This window comes from Hyperoodon ampullatus (genome assembly GCF_949752795.1).
Source record: "Hyperoodon ampullatus genome assembly, chromosome: 15".
NCBI classification, from domain to species: domain Eukaryota; kingdom Metazoa; phylum Chordata; class Mammalia; order Artiodactyla; family Ziphiidae; genus Hyperoodon; species Hyperoodon ampullatus.
In genome coordinates, this window is record NC_136928.1 from 53319939 (window position 1) to 53343019 (window position 23081).

A 23081-nucleotide genomic window follows, 5' to 3' on the forward strand; every position below is an offset into this window, starting at 1 on the left:
CTTCATCTATAAAACAGGATACTGTCCACCACAAAAGGTTGTTTTAACAGAGAAATTAATGACGTGATCCACATAAATAAAGTGTTTTGCCCTGAACCTGGTGTGGAGCGATTGCTCAGTAAATATTTAATTGTTCAGTTTGGCTTTTGGAGCCCATTACCTCACACAAAAAGAAGGGATGGCACCTCACTGGTATGTTTTAGGTCCTTTTCTATACTGAGAATAGCTCAACAGAGTTTGAGGACCCTGGAAGACGAGGCCAGATATTCCACTAACTGTTATGTTGTTGTTTCCGCCTAGCCTAACTACTCGATTCATACCTAATTTGCTCCTGTCTTGTATTAGTTGCCTATGCAAATGCATATCAAAAGGAAATAAATTAGCGACACTGTAGGTGTCCCCAAGTATGGTTTTCACATTCCCAGTAATCGCAAGCTCTGGCCGGGGATCAAAAATGTCTTTCGACTGTCTTTATTCTACTGCCATCCTGTGGCCAGCCTGTGCCACTGCAGCACTGTGGACAGGATGTAGCTGAGCTTTGTGTTCTCACGGTCCTCCTTGTGCCTGGGAAGGGGCTCCTTGGGAGGGAGTGCAGCGGAAGGGCCTTCTCGAGTCCCCCACCGGCGGGCAGGAGTCTGGGCATGAATCACCAGTCCTGACTTGACTTCTGTTTGATGAACTTTAAGGACATATAGTACAGGACCATGAAGCCACCACTGATGCCTATGACGAAGAGATAGATGGCGTAGAGAGGGTATGAGCCCAGGCCCATGGCGTTGAGGATCTGGGGACAGAGACACCAGTGAGCGCATTAAGGACATGCCCAGATGGCTACCATCTCTTTAGCGTCCAGAGCCTTGGCTCCTTACCATGTCTCCCGGGATAGAGATGGTGCTGTTGCCAGCTGCCAGGTGATACGTGTGCCCACCAAACTGGATCTGCATCAGCCCTTCAAAACACCATCGGAGGAAGGACACCTTGGAAATCCACGCGGGCACTGGAGGCGGTGAGAGTCACATTACTCACACAGTCTAACCATCTGCTCCCTGGGAAGTGAGCCTGGGGAGTGGCCATGGTGGCTCTGACCCAAGGACAGCAAGTCCCCTGAGGGAGCGAGGAGGGCTGGGGTGAGAACAAAAGGGTGAACGGGCAGAGGGGAAGCTCGGGACACGGACTGGGGCAGAGGGACCTAGTGGCTGCAGGATCACTGCACGTTTGACCCATAATAACCCCAGAGAGTAATTTCATCAGGTGTCCAGCATGTGCTCAGCTTCACACAGCTTATGGACTGGGAAGACTCAGCAGCTCCAAGCCAGAGATTACTGAGTCTGTACGCTGACCCTGGCGGAGGCATCATGGTTCAGGGAGGAGGAGGAAGGAACGAACCCTGACCGCACAGGACAGGAAAGGCCTGTGGATGGTAGGGAGTGGCGTTCCTATAGAGAAGGGATACACAGGCTCCATCGTGAGAGCATGGAGTGTCTTGGGGGCTTCAGAAGAGCTGGGTGAGGCAGCAGGGAATGAGCAGCCCCAGGAGCACTCGAGGAAAGCAGTGGCTGGATTTGCACCTTAGGAAGCTCGTGCTGCATGGGTGAGGGTTGAGAGGGGACATGGAGGAACCAGGGTCACAGACACCGGACTATCACAGTGGCCCAAGATGGGCTGATAGGGGCCAGGGTTGGGGGATAAGGCAAGAGGACATTTCAGAAAAACACAGGAGGCAGAACTGACTTGGCTCACTGGTGACGTGGAGGGTGAGGGAGAGTCAAGGGTGGCACCTGGGTGTCGGCCGGGCTGTATGAGAAGGTGCCATCTGCACCATGCCCCACTCCCTCTGCGTAGAGCCACTCCCTTGGCACCTGCTCCCAGAAGGGCCAGCTTTGAGTTGGACCTAAGGGTTGAGCTCTCATCTCCAGGGGAAAGCAGGCCGATCCAGCCACAGAAGGCCTCAAAAAGCTTGACCAGGTGAGGGGAGCAGGCCTCACCTGTCCACAGGTTGTCCAAGCTTATCATGAAGCCCCCAGTGAGGTACAAGGAGTTGTAGAGAGCGTTGCCGAAGAAGGAGGACATGTGGAAGGTGGGGAACACGGCGGCGGTGACCAGGGCCATGGTTCTGCAGCAGAAGACCACCAGCCACACCAGCAGGAAGTGCAGCAGGAAGGGCTCGGTCCCCGGGTGCAGGTTGGCCAGCCAGTAGATAGGCATCCCATAGATGATGATATAGACACAGTGCTCGGGAAGCTCCCCTAGGATCTGTGAAGGATAGCCCTTGCAAGGATGTGGAGCCAATGCCTTCATCTGCTACTGTTCTTTAAATGTTCAAAAGCAGCAGCCCCCAGTGACACCAACCTTCCCTCCTGGTGGTTTGATCGGGGTTGCAGCACGGAGGGCTGGTGGGCGCGGGTGTGTGGGACTCTCAAGCATGAGCTCACTGCTGGCTTCCCCCTGCAGATGTCATGTGCTCCCTCTGGGGCAGTTCAGAGCTCCTAAGACCTGGTTTCAAGTCCCCACCCTGCCTGCCCAGACCTGGTAGCTGTGTGGCCTTGAGACAGCCACATAACCTCTCTGAGCCTCCGCTTCCTTGAAATGAGGACAGTCACATCTGCTTGACCCGCTTCCCAGGGACATGGTGAGACTGGAGAGGTGAAGTATGCTAGGTGTTTCCCACCTCTTCTTTGTTAGGTTTCTGATGACCAGAAAAACGTCATTCCTGGTCCATAGTCCTGGCCTTGTGGTAAACCTTTAAACAACATCAAGTCTCTGAAACTCCCCAGAGCAATGTGGCATTTGTAACCACAGATGATGCACGGCCCCACAGTTCAGCAAAATGCTTCCCTGTAACTTCTGTACAATGTGGAGCAGCCTTTTCTGCTCCTCGTCCCACCCAGGGTGGCCACTCACTCTCAGGCCTGACCAGTCACCTTGGCAAAGAAGTACGGCTCCGCAGTGTACAGCCCATCTTCTAGTTCATAGTAAAGCAGCGCCCTCTCCGAGTGACCTGGGAAGGGGAGCAAAGGAGAATGAAAAAGTGAAATTAATCTACAGTGTCTCTGTTTCTGAGTCTCTCTTAGTACAATTAAAAATAGTTTTATTGCCTCAATGTCATGTATTTTTTTAAAAAACAGGCAATTTTAGATCCTAATTTAGATGTTTGTAATTCTGTGAGTTCTGCATTGCTGTCAGTATAACTCCTGCTAGGACAGGAATGCCTCAGACTCCTTGGCAATTTGTTCTCATTTGCATACTAATACTAATGTTCGAACTTGAAAAACAACCATCATCTTTTATTTCACAGTCACGGTGAAATTATTCAGCAAACCCGTCTTCTCCAGGAGCTCAGAGGAACTCAGGCCAGCCCTGGACCAGCTCACAGCATGGCCGATGCTGCTCCACGTGTGGGTCATAGAAAGCAGGCCACACTCACATTTGGCGATGACATCCAGGATCACGTTGAAAGGGACGAGAGCTCCGATCATGAACAAGAGGGCCACTGTGTCCATGAAGGAGAGCTTGACGGCTCCATGGCCATAGTAGAGGAACCCGATGATCAGGGACATCAAGCAGGCCTCTGCCCCGTGGATGAGGAGGGCTGGCAGGTCTCGGAAGTCGTTGGAAATCTGACGACTTAAAAAACAGAATAAAGATGTGCCAAGGGGACAATAGGCACCAGCACTGTGACCTTGGCAATGTCCTTGAATCTCCGTAAGGCTCATTTTTCTCCTCTGTACCATGGGGAGGGCAGTGCCCACCTCACAGTTACTGTGAGGGATTAAACGAGAAAATCGGTGAACGCATCTGTCTCACAGTAGGTACTCAGTCAATGATTGTGACTTTTATCACCAATGTATCACCTTGCGATTTTATTTAAAGAAGTTATCCTGAGGAAATAACCAATCAAGAGCGTAAAGGTGTGTGTACAAGGATGTTTGTCATAGAGTTACTTGTAATAGCAAATGACTGAAGGTAATCTGACCATCAATATGGACTTAATGGGTAAATGAATTATGGCTAGATTTGGAAACCCTGACGAAGACCTAACCAGATGAGAGGCAAAGGCGCTGTTCTAAGTGGGGGGGGAAAACGGTTATGGAACAACATGTATGATCCCATTTATGTATTAAAATGGTTATTGCATGGAAACATCTTAGACTCACACCAAACACTCAGGTCTGGTTTTCTCTGAGGGCCGGTGTATCAGGGAACCTTCCCTTTCCACTTGAGGGTCTCCTGTACTGACTGAATTTTTCATAGTGATTCTGGGTGATTTCTACGAGCAACTGGCTATCAAGGAAATTTTGATTTTGTTTAAATAATCAAAGTAAGAGGAGCGCTCTGTAGCACATGGAGGGCTGGTCTTGGTTGTTTTCAAATGATTCTGCCTCTTCAAATTCAAATTCCTCCTCCAAATTCACTTTAGATCCAAAGGGCTTGATTTGATACAACAAAGACTTTTGGGGAGTGTGGGTGTGTGTGTGTGATGAAATGGCAGACAGTTACCGGATCAGCGTGTCAAACTGCTGTAGGGGGCCAGGCAGCTTAGTGGCAGTCTGTAAGGGGTTGGTGTCCCTCGGGGAAGCCGGGCTGTCAGGAGACAGAGAGTGTCATGGGGGCTTGGGGGCAGCCACCTTTTGCAGAGCGCTCTCCACGCAGGGCCACCTGGCTGCCTTACCTCTGCACGTAAGTGCCCACACCCTGCTCCCTTGACTCCACTGTCCACAGAAAGTCATCGAAGCCACGTATTCTTTCTTGAAACAAGGCTGCAAGGGACTGAGCCTTCTCCCTGGTGGCCACTTCCTGCTCTTTGCTTCGCCTGTCGATGCTGGTCAAGTCCACTGTAAGAAGAGGGCGACCCGGGCCCCGCAGGTGCTCACAGCCCATGATGCTGGTCAGCCCCCGGGGCCCCCGGGACATGCTCCCCACCCTCTGAGAGTGGACCATGAAGTGACGGTCAGAGCAGAGAGAGCAGAGACAGCCCAGGGCTGTCCCCAATGTCTACAGAGAGCCTTCCTCGGGAGAAGGGCCAGTGAACGCTGGCACTGGTCCCACCAAGCAGGCTTATTATGGGGACATCCCCAGGACAGAGAAGGAGGCTTTGGGCTTTTGGAGCCCAAGGCCACAGCACAGTTATGCCCTGGCTCCAACTCCAGCCGTCCAAGAAGCTTGTGATGTGGACTCAGCCTCCCGGGCGTGCCTACCACGGGCAGAAGGTGGGCTGGCCACGGGGAGGCTGAGCAGTCTGGCTCCCAGCAACTCTAGTTCTCAGTGTGAATTAGTCATTTTGGCTTCCCAAGCAGCCTGCCCAAAAGGGAAGAATGTTTTAGGCTGGAGGGTGCCAGGGTCTGGCCAAATATTAAGTATAATTCTCAGTGCCCCGGGAGGAGGGAGCCAGCACAACCAGCTGGAGAACAGGCTGGGCCACATGCACCTCCATGTCACCCCACTGGCAGCACCTGGTAGCCCCAGACCACAGCCCTCCTCTCCCAGGGCCCCTGAAATGCCAGAAGAGCACATCCTCCAGTCACAGCCAGGGCCTTCCTAGGCCTCTCCTCCCTCCATCCCTCCCTTGGGCAGGGGATTCCTCTTAACCTCTCTGCCTCTTCCCTCCTCCCATTTTCATGACACATCTCCAGGCAGGATAACGTCTCGGAGAAGCCTTGTAAACCATGAAGGGTCCCTTCAGTGTGCGGGGCCCTAGCTTCAAACGCCAGATTCTCTGCCAGACCGTGCGGCCCGGATCCGTGAGGGCCATCTGCCCCAGGGTTTGTGGGCAAGAGCTCCCCCTGCCACCCAAAAATGATAATAATATAAAATTAAGAAAAAGAAAACATTTTTTTTCAGATCTGGGCACCTGACTTCTGGCAACTTCTCTCTAGGGTTACAGCATATTGTTCCCAATGGCCAGGCTGGCAGGTGCCCTCTACCCCCTTATCTGGGGGTGACCGGCCAGAGGATGACACACTGGCAGGAAGCCAAGCTGGCACGTGGGCACAGGGAGGGAGGGTGACCTCTAGGTGAGTTCACACAGTGGCAGTGAGTGCAGAGGGCAAGGGCTGGTGGGCCAGAGAGAGTGGCCTGTCCTCCTAGGGGAGGGTTGGAGGGTAGATGCTGGGAGGAAGGTGTGGGCAGGAGGGGGCCTGGAGTCTGGGAGGGGCTGGGCTGGGAGGTGGGAGGCCCAGTTCTGCCGCCTGACTATAAGGACTCCAGTTTTCTCATCTATAAGGACGAAGATGACTGTGGCCTGGCAGGGCTGTGAGGGTCAAAGGGACACCCTCTGGTGCTTGGCACCTGTGGGCACAGTGTCTGCCCTCAAGGAGCTGATCCTTGTCATCATGTTTACTGGGGAGGCCCTTGCTACACCAGGCCATCCTGGGAGGAAGGCTGGGCTCCAGGTGACCTATGTTTGGGACAAGCCACATCTGCTGCTTCCCCAGCCCTGGTACAACCAGGCTGCCTGTCCGGCAGCCACAGCATTCCTCAGCACTCAGGATCCAGGCACCTGCTTTCAGGGTGGGCACCTGGAAAGGCAACTGTCCCCACAAGAATTGAGGGCCATATGCTGAGGCCTCAGGACCCCAAGCAGAAAGGCATCTCTGGTGCTGACCGCAATTTTCATATCTAGAGATTCATTGGCCAAGACCACCAAAAAGCCCTGAGCTGGCCTGGGCCCTGGGTCCCCCTCCACCACCCAGAGCCTCTGGGCTCCCTGCCTTTGTGGGGGAACCAGGGCACGGCTTTAAGATTTCCTGGTGGCTTCTGACCTCTAATATCCTGTTTCCCTACAGAATCTGAATGCAGACCACAGTTGCAGAAATTGATCCAAACTCTCTTGGATTATATCTCCTCCAGTTTGGAGCTCTCAGAAGGTTCTTAATCTGTCATGCACACAAGGGTGGCTATGTCAGAAGCTGCTTTCTTGAGGCCCCCATTCCTAGCATTTGATGCTTGGCAAACTGCAGCCTGTAATATACCCCATCTGCCCCCCTGTCTCCATCCTCGGTCCTGTTCTCCTGAAGCTTTTGAGAGTTTCTCTCCTGGTGGGGTTCGGGGTGTAGGGGAGCCCTGTTCCTTGCCTCTGGCCTGGCTGGCTCACCATAGTAGTCGGCAGGGTTGCTGTAGCGGGGACAGGGGTGGCCGGCTGCCGTGAAATACTGGACCATGTGCTGGGCTGCCCCCAAGTAGATGGTGGTGCCAGACGTCATCAGGAGGACCAAATCAAACAGCCTGAAGATATCGGAGCGAGGCTGGTGGATGGAGATGAGCACCAGCCTGTTGCCTTTGGCCAGCCTGGACAGGGTTTTCACCAGGTTGTGGGCCGTGAAGCTGTCGAGCCCAGAGGTGGGTTCATCCAGGATGAGGATTCCTTCCCAACAAAGAGAAGCCTGGTTAAGGGGCAGGGCTCCGGCTGGACCAGATTAAGCCAGGCGGGCGGTGCAGGCCCCTCCTGCCTCACCTGGGTTCCACAGCAGCTGCACTGCGATGCTGACTCTGCGCCGCTCGCCCCCGGACACGCCCCGCACGTAGGAGTTGCCTATGCGCGTGTTGGCGCATTGCCGCAGCCGCAGCTCCGCGATGACGTCGTCCACCTGGGAGGGGCCTGCGGGTTTAGGAGCGCTGCGCCGGCCTGCTCGCGGCCAGGCCTGTGGTGACCCACAGTGGAAAGACGCCTGGGTTTAGGGAGCCAGCCTTCAGTTCCCTGATGCAACGTTTGTTCCCTGATTCTTTCCACACATCCAGAGCAGCTCCCACGTGCCGAGCACGGCACCACTTACTGGGAACGTGGCCATGCCCTGGCTTTCTGCCCGCACGGAGAACCGGAAAACAAGTAAGCAAATATTCATCACACATTTGGGGCTGAGATGGGACTTTAAAGGAAAATGGGGGATGGAGGGGCAGGGCTGAGCCCACGGTGGACGTTTTCGGATGGACAGATGGTGAGCGGCGTTGCTCAAACTTGACCTGTGGCTGGACCCTGAGGCAGGGAGTGAGGGACGGGGAGGGGAAGGGTGTTTTGGCTCCTTGGGGGTCACTGGGGTCTGTTAGTTACCCTTTTGTCACGCTGGGCCTGGGAGAAGTCTCTGGGCAGGCGCAACTGGGCAACAAAAGCCAGGGTCTCGCGGACGGTCAGGTTGGGGAGCAGCTGATCGTGCTGGCGCACGTGGGCCACGCACTTCCTGACCAGCTGGGGCGTGCTGTGCTGCCCGTTGATCCAGATTTGGCCTGACTTAATCTTGCCGCCGTGGCCTCGCCCGGTGATCACATCCAGCAAAGAGGCTCTCCCACAGCCTGAGAAGCCACCAGAAGTATCCCTGAGAGCGGAGCTTCTGCAGGGCGCCAGCCTGGAAGCCACTGTTGCCCGTGCACTCTCCAGACTGCTCTGTCCTTGCAGATGTAACCAGCCCTTAGGGAAGGTGGCACACCTCTCAGACCTGCTTGGGGCAGCCAACTTGAGCATCCTGGGGGGTGCGGGGTGTTCAGGCCAGGTCGGCCTGTGGCTGCGTGACAGAAGAAGGCTGGAGTCCTAGTTACCGCATGACTGCCTATGCCTGGAGCGATGCCCCCCGCCTCCTCCAAGCAAGGCTGGTGTTAATTGCACTGTGAAACTTAACTATTTTTGCCTGGCAAACATGCCAGCAACATTTCATCATTCAAACATCATTTGGCTCAGAAGCTGGCATTATGGGAAGAACTAATTTTGGAGAATTAATAGGGTGTCTTTTAAAAATGCAAAATTGGAACGTATTTTCAGAAAGGGAGAAAAATAGAGAAGTAATAAATGTGGAAATGATTTGAAAACTACAGTACAGTGTACATATGGGTTCTGAATTTCTCTACACCCTTTGCACTCTTATTTTTCTCAGTAGTACCTTCCACTCTTAAAAAAAAAAAAAGGATCCATGACACGCAAATTAACACCATCCACTTCTGAATGACACAGTGATTGCTGTCAATTTGGGGAAGTAAGTGTCAGATTGGATCAGGTTCCGTGAGATTGCATGAGACTCTTTCTTTGGCAGCCATTTGAACTGTAAATGCAAATAGGGTTCAGGCTCTGAGAAGGCCTTCTTGCAAAGGTGCTGGGAATAGCTCAGTCCAATTCCCCCAGGTGGGGTTTTGGTTTCCTTATTGCAAACTCCTTTTGGAGGGCGAATTTTTCAAGTAGTTTTAAACAGGGAAAACTCCAATACACAGTGTAACAGCGCTTCCTTGCCACATGTCCAGGCCTTCCGCAGGCAGCCCCCTGCCCCCGGTGCAACAAACAAAGTTCCAGAGGCCTCCCCGGTGATCCTACTGCTTACCTACCGGAGGTTCTCAGGGTGGAAGGGGACCTGTATGCTGCCTCCTGAGTGTACCTCATTCAAGGTCCCTGAGAACTTAGGTGGCACAAAATAGCCAGGAGAGAAACCAGAGGGGAGGGCTCTGGCCCTGCTTCCCGCTCAGCCTCGGACATCATAGGATCCAGGCTCTGGGAGCACAGGGGACTTTGCTAACATTTATAGGGACCTTAGGATTCCCAGTCAGGGAGCAGGGCGACTACATTTCCTAAACAAAACCGTGGGAGGTGTGGGCAGCCTTTCCAGGGGAGGTTCCCAAGTATATTTGGGGAGATCCTCCGTGAACCAGGAGAAAACACCCACAGGCATCCAAGACCCTTATAAAATGGCTGGAATCTCCAAATCAGTAAATTCATTCATCGGAAAATGCCTTTGGCACTACTGCTGATTCTATAGAAGATAAAATGCCTGGGGGGCTGTTTTAATTAATTTCATTTTACTGTTATAATTTTGGTGAGCGGAGTATAGATCACAGATGGTATAATTGGTAAACCTTTCTAAGAAATCATTTAAATAATTTCAGCCAAGTAAACCTGCAGCTAAACAACACTGAGCCTAGAGTCGAAAGTTCTGGAGACGCTCAGTGTGATTCCTGCTTGGCCTCTCCCGACTTCCCTTTTCTTCAACTGCAAATCAGGGATGCTAACAGCTGCAGGGCTGTGTGTGGCCAGGATTAACAATCATGGCTCTCAGCTTTGTGGAAGTGCCTAGTAAGGCCCACTTGACTCTCAGTTCATGAGAAAAAGCAGGTATAACCAGAAAAGCCACCAGGTGTTACAGATAAAAGCAAAATTGGCCTGTGAAGTTTCCACATTTTTCTTGTTTAGATCTGAATTGCAGGGGCAGGACCAGAAGTTGCTGGGGCTTGATTTGTGGGAGCTGTTTCAGTTACAAAGTGCATTTGCACACATCGTCGCATTTGATCTTCGGTTAGACAGTAAACAGAACTTCCCCATCAGAAGACTAAAGACTAAAATGTTCAAAAAGTTGAGTAATCTCTACTTCTGGAAATGATTAATTGAAAGGTATAAAGTGCTCCCTCTAACACTGTGTAAGGGAGCAATGCCTTGATCTGTGTTTAAAAAGAAAGAAAGAAAGAAAGAAAGAAACAGCAAACCTCAAATGGAGTCACTTGTCCTAAGCCCTACACCACCAGACTGAGACTTAATACCTAACTTAATTACAGTTTCAATCTCTCCCGGGAGTGGAATCTTAAACCAGCTCATCTGACATTACCTGGTAAGCACTGATAGACCCCACTGTCCCCCAAAGGAAGGTGACCTTGCCTAAAACAATCAGCCCTTTGCTAGAATAACTTCCTTGTGCTACCTCCTTCTGCCTATAAAAGTCTTTCATTTTGTACAGCTCTCCAGTGCTACTTTCTGTCTGCCAGATGGGTTGCTACCCAATTCATGACTCATTGAATAAAGTCAGTAAGATCTTTAAAATTTAATCAGTTGAATTTGTTTCATCATCTGAGAACCAGGAGGCCAGAGTTCTAGTTCTTGCTCTGCATCAAATGTATGTCCTTAGACATCATTCCTCTTTTCTAAACTTTGGTCTTCTCATCTGTCAGGTGAAGGGGGAGTGGTATGGGGCAGGAAGATACTCTAGCAATATTGAGAACTAGGTAATTTGAAAGCCCTCCTCTAAAGATGCTTCCAGGCTGGTCAGGAGAAAGAAAGGTAGAATACAGTGGAAGGGAATGAACTCTGTTCTCCAAGCCCCCTTCCAGCTCTGGCATTCTACACTTTTCAGTTTGGCCTGCAGAAGTGACTTTTTTTTTTTTTTTTTTTTTTTTTTTTTGCGGTACGCGGGCCTCTCACTGTTGTGGCCTCTCCCGTTGCGGAGCACAGGCTCCGGACGCTCAGGCTCAGCGGCCATGGCTCACGGGCCCAGCCGCTCCGCGGCATGTGGGATCTTCCCGGACTGGGGCACGAACCTGTGTCCCCTGCATCAGCAGGCGGACTCTCAACCACTGCGCCACCAGGGAAGTCCAGAAGTGACTTTCTGAAGCACTCCAAAAATCTGGATCTTTGCAGATGGTTGAAGGTTGAGCTAAGACTTGGGATATCTGAGAAATGAATTGCGGCAGGGGCTGTGCCTACCCATTGTTTGACCAAAACAGGAATCTGATTCAGGGGGAGGAATAAATGAGTGCCTCCTGTGGTGGAGGAGTCCCCTGGAAAGAACATTCAGTTCCAAAGCTGCGTGATGCTCTTGGAAAGGCCTTACCTTGATATTAATGAAGGACCAAAACTCTGGCTGTAGCTGTAAGAGGCCCATGCATGATTCGTAAGGGCAGTGACTGCCTGAGAGCTAGTAAATGGAGGAGCTGAGATTTGAACCCAGCTGTCAGACCCAGACCTTGTGCTCTTATCACTCTGCTATATTATTCTACTGGTCAGCAAAGCGTTCTGTAAAGAGCATCTGTTTGTTTGAGGGACCACTCTGCATCCCAGGAGAGAGAGAACCCATTGCCCAGCTATTTGCCCTTATTGGTACCTGAACTCCCTATGACGGCCAGCATCTGTCCACTCCTCACTTTGAAGCTCAGATTCTGAATGCCCAGCTCACAAGAGTCCTTGTGAGATGTCCAGGGCATCCTGAAGTGAGACAGCTGCTTAAACCAAGGCACCTGGGAGGCTATGTCCACCTGTGGGGAGACATGAAAAGGTTCCTCAGAGAGCTTCGCTTCTGTTCAGCTCCCTCCAGGAGACATCCTCCTGCTGATACACAACAGGCCCGAGGGGTCCCCCATTCAGGTTCTGTCAAACATGGAGGTGGACCCCACCATGCTGAGAACCTGAAGCTGCCATTTCCAGGTCTGAAGAGAAGACTTGGGAAGCATGTGTAATAGCAGAACAGAAATAAATACACAACATGGAGGGACTTCCTTGGTGGCCCAGTGGTTAAGAATCCGCCTGCTGATGCAGGGGACACGGGTTCGATCCCTGGTCTGGGAAGATCCCACATGCCGCGGAGCGGCAAAGCCCGTGAGCCACAACTACTGAGCGTGCGCTCTAGAGCCCGCATGCCACAACTGCTGAAGCCCGCACACCTAGAACCCATGCGCTGCAACAAGAAAAGCCACTGCAGTGAGAAGCCCGCGCACCACAACAAAGATTAGCCCCCTCTCACCGCAACTAGAGAAAGCCCACACGCAGCAACAAAGACCCAATGCAGCCTAAAAAAAAAAAAAAAAAAAAAAATACACAACATAAAAAAATTAAAAAAAACACAACGTGGAGCAAAACAATGTTTTTATTTAATAGTAATTTACTAAGAACTCGAGCATTTACTGTGTGCAAGGCATTGTATTCATCTGCTTATTATATCCATTATCATTCAGTCCTCATTGCAAACCTACTATAACATATGTACTGTTATAATCCCTGTTTACAGATGAGGCTCAGAGCAGTGAAGTAGCTTGCTCAAGTTCACACAGCTAGCAAGCGGCAGAGCAGGGAAAGGTTATGGTGTGGCTCGTCAGCTTGTTCTAACTCACTTCCCCAGGAAGCCAGACTTGGGCCTCTGAGGTTTACCATCCCAGGTCTCAGCATGTTCTGCCTGGACCACCTGGTATCTGGCCCTGGGGAGGCATGGGAAATAGGGGTCTTTGAATCTGACCAGGAGATTCCTGAGAGCCTCTGAAAGGGCAGCAGTCCTTGCACTCTGATATTTTATTAGCTCCAGGGAAGTACATTTTACAAAAAGAAAGAAAAAAATATATATATATATACACACACACACGTGTGTATATATATGTATATAAAACTGATGAGATCTGAATAAAGTCTGTAGTTTGGTTAATAGTATTATATCATGGTTAATTTCTTAGTTTTGATCACTGTGCTATGGGTAAGCAAGATGTTAAAATTAGGGGAGGGTGGGCAAAGTGTATATGGGAACTCTGCACTATTTTTGCAACTTTTTCAAAAGTCTAAAATTATTTTAAAATATAAAGTTAAAAATGAGTTTTAGAGATTTTTTTCCCCATGGGTTCACATGGTTTGGCTTTATGTTTTAACAAAGGTCTCATTCTCTTTTTCATGCCTGTCAACTTCCAGCTCCAATATGCGTAGTTGAGGGACGTCTCCGTGGTGCTTGCACCCAAAACGTGAGGTATCACTGTGGCCTGGACTCCGTCCTTAGGGCAGAGGGCCCCCAGCTGGGTTCACCCTTCCCTTCCACTTGGGGAATTGTTTGGCCCTCCCTGCCTGCTCCTCCCACCTGCACTCAGGTGTGCCTCTACCTGGTAGCTGAGATCTCGGACCTCCAAGGTATTGGACTGGCCACTGTAGGTGAAGTACAGGCTGTTGTCACTTTCAGAGGAGAACACGCTGTCCTGGAGGCCCTGCCGGGAGACATGACAGGTGAGGGGCTCCTTCAGAAGGAGGAGGACATAGGAGAAAACAGAGAGAGGAGACCCAGAGAGGTGAGAGCAGGAGCTAGCGTGGGTGAGATCCCGAGTGAACAAGAGATGGATTTGCAGGAGGAACCCAAGGGCTTCCCTTGGGTTTGAGAGCTTTGGGGCTTCCCTCCAGCACAGCCTCTGGCCCCAGAGAAGCTCAACCACAGGCTGCTGGAACCTGAACGCAGATCTCTCTTGGAAGAGACCCAGACCCTGGACTGGAGAGAGCTTTGTGAGCCTCTGCGCTCAGAGAAGACCTGAGCTGGGGGCTGGCCTTTAACTTTCTCTTCCTGCATCTGGCTTAGTATCTCCTGATGCCAAACAGACTTTCCATACCCAGCATGTGAGAGGGAAGACAGCTGTCAACAAGCTAGTGCTCAGTACTTGTGAAGACACTACCATTAGAAGAGTGGCATCTTATCTTGGTAAGGATTTTTCACAACAAAGCTCTTCAAAATGCTGTTGGGAGATTTTAGAGGAAGTCCCTATCATTACCATCGTTGTCATCATCATCCTCATCAGCATCTTGTTGCTGTTTTTGGAGTGCTGCTTCATTTGAATGTACATCAAACAAGTCAGTGTTTCATGGTATCAGCTGATAACTTCGAATGATATTAACCATCTGCAGATCTGAATTCCTTCTGTTTTATCAATTCAATCATTTAAATGACTGAGGCCCAAGCAAGGAAGAACCTGCCTCATAAGATTTCTGTTTTTTTTTTTAACATATTCCATTTTTCTTTCATTGCAGTAGTGCAGGGGAGAGTACGCCTTCATTAATAAGTTCCTGTTGATAACAAGTTCCTGTTGATTCCGATCTTCCCTCCGCGCTGCCATTCCCCTGCTGATGTGTTCCTTCATTCAATCAATCAAGCATCCAACAAATACTTATGGGGGCCCACATCATGCTTTAGTCTTGGAGTTTGGGGTGTGACTATGAAAAGGACAGTCTTTGAGAAGCTTAGATTTCAGTGGATGAGGCTGGTGATGAGGATGGAGCAAGACAGGCCAGACGTAGAGGCAGGCTGACCTTGAGCACCCGATCAGGCTATACTTCCACTGTCTCCACAGCGTCTGTGTGTGCTTTATGTGGAAACAACATGGCTTGCGACTTCTGTGCAAATAACATCCAGCAGTCTTTGTCAAAGCATCCCTGCAATGTTGGAGGTAAAAGTTCCTTAAAAAGGACATTGAGGGCTTCCCTGGTGGTGCAGTGGTTGAGAGTCCGCCTGCCGATGCAGGGGACACGGGTTCGTGCCCCTGTCCGGGAAGATCCCACATGCCACGGAGCGGCTGGGCCCGTGAGCCATGGCCGCTAAGCCTGTGCGTCCGGAGCCTGTGCTCCACAACGGGAGAGGCCACAACAGTGAGAGGCCCACATACCACAAAAAAAAAAAAGGACATTGAGACCAATGGAAGTGGAGGGAAGTAAATACGGGGGACAGTCTGCTGCAGGCTCACTGTGAGTAGCCCCCAGAGTTCTGGGAGAGTGTAGAAGCAGCAGACCATAGCTACTCACCTTGTTTAATGTTTAAGCTAGTACAGTAAAGATCCTATATTATATAGAAAAACATAGGAAAGATCAACAGCTAAGTCAGCAGAAGGACTGTCTTTGGGGTATAGGAAGGGTTACAGGAGGGAAGGGTCCATGGTGGGTAGGGGGAGTGGATGGGCTTCAAAGCTATTGGTATTTTGTGATGGGTATGGGAGTTCACCATCCTTTAAACTGCTTTGTCTGAAGTATTTCAAAATATGTTTTCAAGTTGAGAGAGGGTGTCTGTGAGCAGAAGTCCAGAGTTCCGCTCTCACCTCGACCCCCAGCTGCAGGAGGCGAGAGGGTCACGCCCTCAGAGATGGAGAATGAAGCTGGTGGGGAGGTCATGGGCAGCTCTGGATTCCGGCGGGTCAGCCCTGCAGCCCTGCCCCTCAGTCACCACCTGCACAACCGGCATTCCCACTGCCTAGTTTTCCTATTGTATTTGGTTAAACCATCAGAAAGTCTGTCCATTGCTGAGAGACTCATTTGAGCTAACATGCATCCTGCTCGTTTGTTCTTAAAAGGTAAATATCTGCAGGAGGAGCATTAGTCAATTGTAGAAGGTATGAGGTAGCTCAGAATTTGCTTCTGCAACAAACAGCTGGGCCAGAATCTCCCCAGGTTAGATTTGGAGGTGGAGGTGCTGCTGAGAAAGGAGGGCTGGACACTTTGGAGTCTGGAGCAGTATGTGGCGGTGACCTTAAGCCTAGAGGCTTCCACTCTCCAGGTGGGAGCTTGGAGAAGGTGGAGGGTGCTGGGACCCTGGGGAAAGAGGTGTCAGATGGGAAGACAGATGAAAGGAAGGAGAGAGGTGCATGCTCCCTGCTCCTGGGCTAAGTCGGCAGGCACAGGCACAGGCCAGCCAGGGGCCCCAGCCACCATCAAGGGCTTGTGCCATCCAGAGCTGCGTAGACCGCTCAACTTTCAGAAGAAGAGAATTCGTGGCTAGGCTGGGGACCACCTCTGTTCCATTTTGAAATATTTTCCTTGGCTCCCAGGAAGGATTTGTTAGAGCTTTCCTGAGGTTTTGACAAACTCTCTGTATTTTTCAAATGCTTAAATATCTATTCGGCTGACATCTTAATCAGTATGACTGTCAGAACATCACTTGAATTTCTGACAGGTGACGCCCAAAAAAGCAAAAGCAGGTTTATTTGTAGGTAACCAGCTCGGCTGCTGCTGGGCTACATTGTAATTTCTCCTTGTATTAACTTCTGATCAAATTCCTGAGTCAGAAGCATAGAGGAGAAGGAAACTCAGGGAGCGCAGAACCCAAGTTCCCTGCTCTAAGATGAGGAGCCCGTGCCCTGGAAAAGTCGTGTCATGCTGAGGACTCCACACTGAGGCCTGGGTCCCTCTTGTCCTCCTCTGGCCAGGCTTTTGCCCACAGACTGAGGAGCCTGTGGGCCGAGGGCACCTGCCACTCTGCGTACCCACAACCCCAGAATTCCCTGTGCAGGTGGCCACAAGCCCACTCCCAGGGCTGCATGAACTTCGTCCCAGGCCTATCCTCCTGGGCACCCCAGGCCAGAGGGGCATTTGTTTTGTGGAGGGTATGGATGGAATGTGGGTGGGCAGGATGGGGCGACCACGTAGGGGTGTGTGTGGTCATGTGTGGCGTTGGGTGTGGGCAGATAAGGGAGACAGGCTGTGGCTTGGGCTGGAAGCCACAAATCCTAGAATTTTTCAATTTACACCTGGCCTTCCACATTGTGAAGAAGGTATGTCAAGCTAAGGGGATAAAAACTATTTTATTTAATAGCTTTTAACTTGACTGATAACTTTTAAGTATCTAGACATAGGGTACATAGCCCTCAGCCTCTTGTTCCAGGCTCCATAAATGTTCGGGGCAAACTGTCGCTTGGCACCTTGAATAACGGGAGTGGAGAAAAGGCAATTGGAAAGGGCAGGGCCTGTACACATTCCCGGATGCCAGATTCGGGCAGTTCTTTGCATCCCAAGTGGTGGTGGCTGAATTGTCAGACCTTCTAGAAGGTGTCCCCAAAGCCACGGGGGACTTTTTCTCCTGTTCAGGCTGTGAGCAAGCACTGCAGTCACGGCTCCTAGGAATCCTTTCCCGGCAGGGGTCGGCCCCATGGGGTATTCCCAGAGCACAGCTGGGCACCTTCTGTGGCTGCAGAGCTGACTGGGAGTGCTGGGTTCCTGGGCCCTGGCTGAAGTCAGGTCCTAGCCACTCAAGGCCAGTCCGGGTGGCCTGTGGCCCTTCCTGTGGTGTGGAGCCCTCAGCCCTTCATGTCTTTCTGTCCCCACCCCTCAGCCCACTCACAGCCAGAGAAGACAGATGGGACAGTGGCATGAGGCGGGGGTGGAAGGTGGGCATCTGCTTCCTTTCTGTCTTCTGATTTCACTTCTTGCTTCAAACCCCACCCACATCCTGATTTCAGTCAAAGGCCATTTTTCGGGCAAACATTTCTCATGTAAAATGAGGGCAGAGACCCTGTACCTCTTGGCCCCCTTGTGTCTTGTATTCCTTCCAGGTCTCTCCGGGATCTTACGACCGCCTGCTGTATTTGGAGCATAAATTCTGATGTTCCCACAAAGTCCTCTGCCATCCTGTCTCATCAGTTTGCTGCCACTGAGGCTCTGAGCTTGACAGCCACACGGACAGAGGAGACACTGCAATATCCCCGGGAGGTGTGAGCGCATTTCCGTGATGGAGCCTCATTTGGAAAGAAGCCAGATCAGCTCAAGTCGCAAACAAGAACATCATTTCCCTGTAGGAGCACGTCTTAGGACGGGAGGTGACCTCAGAGGCCCCCCACCAACCCCTGGCCCCTGAGCCCGCTCCCCTCAGCCCTCTGATGCCCAGGAAGTGGAGTCCTGCTGTCACGTCTCACTCTGCTGTGGTCCGGAGCTGGTGAGTTAGGACTGAAAGTTCCTGAGGGAGAGAAAGGTCCAGTGCGCCCCCTCCCACCAGGACTGTGGTGACTCCCCATCACTCACCGAGTCATCCTGGGGAGCAGCCCTGTCCCCCAGCCCTGTCTCCTGTGGGGCCTCCTCAGCCATGGGGCCCAGTGGCGTCTGCGCCCGTCTCCGCAGCTTCCTTTGGACTTAACCACTGCCGGCCAGGGCCAATGTTCTCTGTCTCCCAGAGCTAGGCAACCTCTGGTCTGGCTCCCAGCATTCCTCTCTGGCAAGCCCTCCTACAAACACGGGCTGTGCGCTCTGCCTGCTGCCGAGATTACACGCAGACACACTCTGGCTAAAGGTACATCAGATAATGGCATCCACGGCCGAACCCCAGGCCCGCCACTGGGAAGGCCTGAGGAGGGGCTCCAGGGCCAGCTGAGGGGCAGGTGGGACTGTCTGCCTCCGGCTCCTCGGCTGAGGCCGCCCCAGGGAAGGTCAGGCGAGAAAACTCCCCTGTCTCTGTGGCCCTTTGGCCATGAGTGAACTCCACTTTTTGACCCCTGCGGGGTCCTCGGAAGTCCAGGTAAACAGAAGCTCTCAGTGCTCCCTAGAGGAGGTTCCTGCAGCTGCTTCTAAGCCTCGACACAGCCTGGGCATTCTCCATGCCTCCTACAGTGTCAGGTAAGGCCAGTGCCTCTTTCATCTGCTGGGAGCTTTGAGCTGCGGTCAGGGACAGGCATGGCCTGAGGTGAGTGGGCCTCCCTGCCCTCTGCTGGCTTTCCTCACTAAGGGGGGGCATGCCTGGAGGCTTGGGCTCCTTCTCTAGTGGGTGGAGGTGGAGAGAGGAGAGGGGAAGGGCTGCCAGAGGGAAGTGAGGGGCCATGGTGAACGGCCCCTCTGTCCACAGCAGGACTGGAAGCTATGACAAACGACAGCTGCAGCAGCTGCGCTCTGCCCCCTTCCCCTGCTTTATGCCCCTTCCCCCGTGTCTCCCGTGTCGATGACCTTCCCTATTTGGATGGCGAGCACTTGGGGAATGGGGGTGCTGGGAGCATGAGGTGTAACGAAACCGGGTGAAGGAACGCAGGGTCAACCGAAGGAATAAACAGTGTCCTGTTTGCCATCTGCCAGCCAGCCAGAGAGAGCTGGTATTCAGAGCAGCTGCTGGACAGGTGCTTTATAGAGATGATCTTCTGTCACTACCTGCCAGGGTCTACAGAGGAGGACACTGAGGCTAAAACACACTTAGGAACCTGTCCAGTGACAACTCGGGCTGGGCAGAGCTGGGATCGGTGCTGGGGGACAAGGGGCTGGACCCTTGCAGAGCCCCACGCTGCCTTTCCCTCTCTGGGTTTCCTTTAAAGCCACTGCGTGGGGCCCTGGTGGGACATCGCGTCTCGCCGACAGAAGTGGACCAGGCAGATCCTCAAAGATGTCTCCTTGTACGTCGAGAGTGGGCAGATCATGTGCATCTTGGGGAGCTCAGGTGAGCGGGGGGGGGGTCCCCTAAATCCTCCACGAGGACTCGAAAGAGTCTGTGGCTTGATTTGAACACCGCATTGAGGAAACAGGTTTACGTTGTACGAAGGAGGCCACAGGTCTGATAGTAGAATGAAATCTGATGACCTGTGTGACTGTGAATAGAACCTGGTGCTAATGTGTAATCTTTAGGAAGATCCTTGAAAAAAACGAAGTCCTGCCGAACATGTAAATTAATTCATATTTCAGTTTGGAAAGCACCTAGCACAGTGCCTGGCATATAGGGGTGCTCAGTAAACACAAGTTTCCTGCCTGGAGATGGGAAAAGGAATTAAATAAGCACAAAGATGCCCATTTATCCCCCATATTCATTGGTCTTTTAAAAATTATGATGTGTTTCAAACACACAGGCAAGAGTAAATAAAGAATGTTCGTGTCTTAACCTCTGCTTTATCAAATCTTAACATTATACCGTATTTACTTCAGATCCTTTTTTGTTTTTTTAAAGGAGTTAAATATCACAGATTCCACGGAGGCTATCTCTGTGCCCGTTCCCCACCTCATTCCCCTCCTGTTTCCCTGCGTCAGCAAGTCATTGCTGGGGAGGGTGGAGGCTCCGGGGAGGCAGCCCGGAGGCTGGGGCAATGCCCTGTGAAGGTCACAGCTGAGGATGCACAGCTATGGGGGGATGGGTGCGTTGGCCCTGAAGAGGGCATCTGTGTGGCACATCACAGGGTCCACTACACTAGGTTATCCTGCACATTGTAAGGTTGAAAGATTCGGACAAATTGGCTTCCCAGGATCGTCTTGATGGAGTTCTTGCTTGCAAATTGTTGACACTTCCTGCCATTCTTCACTTGCATTGCTCTCTTTAATAGAGGTGAGCAATATAAGTCTGTGATAAAAGTTAAGCATGGTTATAGCCTCTTTCGACCTGGGGAGTTAAATCCACCACCACTCCCCTGCTGCAGTGGGGACAGCTGGACGGTAACAGTAGTGTTGTTAAGATGAAATGAAAAGGAATTCACTGGCGAGAATGGTTACACTTCCCTGAGATTTCCTTTTTTTTTTTTTTTTCCTATTTTGGCTACGCCACGCGGCTTGCGGGATCTTAGGTCCCTGACCAAGGATTGAACCTGGGCCCTTGGCAGTCCTAACCACTGGACCACCAGGGAAGTCCCTCCTTTTATTTTCTTTTTACAATTTTTAACCATTTCTAATTGTATGCATGTACCATAACATCCAGGGTCATCCTAATTTTCCTTTTGATAATTATACTTCTTAAAAAAGAAAAGCTGAGTTATTCCTATAATAGTGTGTCACTTGTTTCCTTCCTTGTGTAGGATAAAAAAGGGTGGCATGCAGCACAAGGAATTGAACCCACTTCTCGGAAGTGTGTCCCACAGGCCAATGTACATCTTCATGCACATCTCAGCAGAACAGTGGGTGGAGCCCCCTGTTCTAGGGGCTCATGGGCTGGTGTCTGATGATACCTTATCATGGTTTTATGACTGTCCATCCTTTTATACTGAACATGAATTCAAGGTAGACTGCAAGTTCCCTGAGGGTGAGAGCTTGGTCTTTTTTTTTTTTTTCCTGCTGTATCCTCAACAGTTAGGAGAGGGCTGGCCACATCGTTGGTGCTTAATAAGTATTTGCTGAATAAATGATTAAGCAAATGAATTAATTCTATGAATTACTCTTAGTTTTTCAGAAAATAACATTTCATTGGTGTCTCATGTAAAGAAGTATTATTTATCAAGTCTTTACTAGGGAGGCAAAAGATGACTTAGGTGTTCAAAGTCTCACTAGAGAATAGTCTGCATAATGCAAGCCTGCCTACAGTCAACCAACACTCCAGGGGAAGGTAATTTTTTTTTTTTTTTTTTTCGGTACGCGGGCCTCTCACCGTTGTGGCCTCCCCTGTTGCGGAGCACAGGCTCAGCGGCCATGGCTCACGGGCCTCCTAGCTGCTCTGCGGCATGTGGGATCCTCCCGGACCGGGGCACGAACCCGTGTCCCCTGCATTGGCAGACGGACTCTCAACCACGGCGCCACCAGGGAAGCCCGGTAATTTTATTTGACTCATTATTTTTGATCATTTAGGACCTAGACTCTAGGCTGCATGCTCCCTTCCAGAAGACTATTTAGTTACAGGTGATTTCTGTCCTTTTAGAGAGGATAAACCCAAAGGTCACAGTTTTATGGCCCTGTAGGGCATTAACCCTTTTTTTCTTTTTTTTTATTGTGGTAAAATATACATAATGTAAAATATGCCATCTTAACCATTTAATTTACTTTTATTTTTATTTTTTATTGAAGTATAGTTTATTTATAACGTGTTAGTTTCCAGTATACAGCAAAGTGATTCAGTTATATATATGTTCTTTTTCATATTCTTTTTCATTATAGGTTATTATAAGATACTGAATATAGTTCCCTGTGCTATACAGTAGGTCCTTGTTGTTTATTTTATCTACTTTATTATTTTTTTTGGCCACGCCATGAGGCACGCGGGGTCTTAGTTAGCCGATCAGGGTTCGACCCTGTACCCCCTGCAGTGGAAGCGTGGAGTCTTAACCACTGGACCGCCAGGGAAGTCCCCTTGTTGTTTATTTTATGTGTAGTGGTTTGCATCTGTTCATCCCAAAAGCTCCTAATTTATCCCTCCCCCTGCCCCCCTTCCCCTTTGGTAACCATAAGTTTGTTTCTATGTCTGTGAGTCTGTTTCTGTTTTGTAAATAAGTTCATTTGTGTCATCTTTTAGATTCCACAAATGTGATATCATGTGATTTTTGTCTTTCTCTGTCCTACTTCACTTAGTATGATAATCTCTAGGTCTGTCCATGTTGCTGCAAATGGCATTATTTCACTCTTTTTTATGGCTGAGTAATATTCCATTATGTCATGTGTGTGTGTGTGTGTGTGTGTGTGTGTGTATTTTTATATTTATATTATATATATATATATCTCACATCTTTATCCATTCATCTGTTGATGGACACTTAGGTTGTCTATTTTTAGTTTTTTAAGGAAGCTCCATACTGTTTTCCATAGTGGTTGCACCAATTTACATTCCCACCAACAGTGTCAGAGGGTTTCCTTTCTCCACACCCTCTGCAGTATTTGTTATTTGTAGGCTTTTTAATGATGGCCATTCTGACTGGCGTGACGCAATACCTCATTGTAGTTCTGATTTGCATTTCTCTAAAAATTAGCCGTGTTGAGCATCTTTTCATGTGCCTGTTGGCCATCTGTATGTCTTCTTTGGAGAAATGTCTGTTTAGGTCTTTTGCCCATTTTTTGATTGTTGTTTTTTTTTTTGATATTGAGCTGTATGACTTTGTATATATTGGAAATTAAGCCCTTGTTGGTTGCATCGTTTGCAAATGTTCTCTCCCAGTCTGTAGGTTGTCTTTTTGTTTTGTTGATGGTTTCCTTTGCTGTG

At 50.5% G+C, this 23081-nt stretch overlaps 2 protein-coding genes across 2 annotated transcripts in view; one reads left to right on the forward strand and one right to left on the reverse strand.

Moving 5' to 3' along the window:
- Nucleotides 1-646: 646 nt before the first annotated feature.
- On the reverse strand, nucleotides 647-18310 carry ABCG8 (ATP binding cassette subfamily G member 8; the record flags this gene model as incomplete). The annotated part of the gene is made up of 13 exons (XM_079720658.1): nucleotides 647-784; nucleotides 870-997; nucleotides 1986-2253; nucleotides 2922-2998; nucleotides 3425-3624; nucleotides 4498-4581; nucleotides 4670-4832; nucleotides 7091-7360; nucleotides 7451-7583; nucleotides 8045-8283; nucleotides 11838-11988; nucleotides 13588-13689; nucleotides 18248-18310. 13 exons carry the CDS (start codon nucleotides 18308-18310, stop codon nucleotides 647-649), a joined length of 2016 nt encoding a protein of 671 aa, XP_079576784.1.
- Nucleotides 18311-18689: 379 nt separating this feature from the next.
- The window catches only part of ABCG5 (ATP binding cassette subfamily G member 5), a gene marked incomplete at both ends in the record, with an annotated part of 35063 nt that continues 30671 nt past the window's right edge, over nucleotides 18690-23081 (forward strand). The window contains 2 exons of the mRNA XM_079720845.1: nucleotides 18690-18835; nucleotides 19519-19640. Coding sequence (XP_079576971.1) covers nucleotides 18690-18835; nucleotides 19519-19640 — 268 coding nt within the window. The remainder of the gene's footprint in view (nucleotides 18836-19518; nucleotides 19641-23081) is intronic.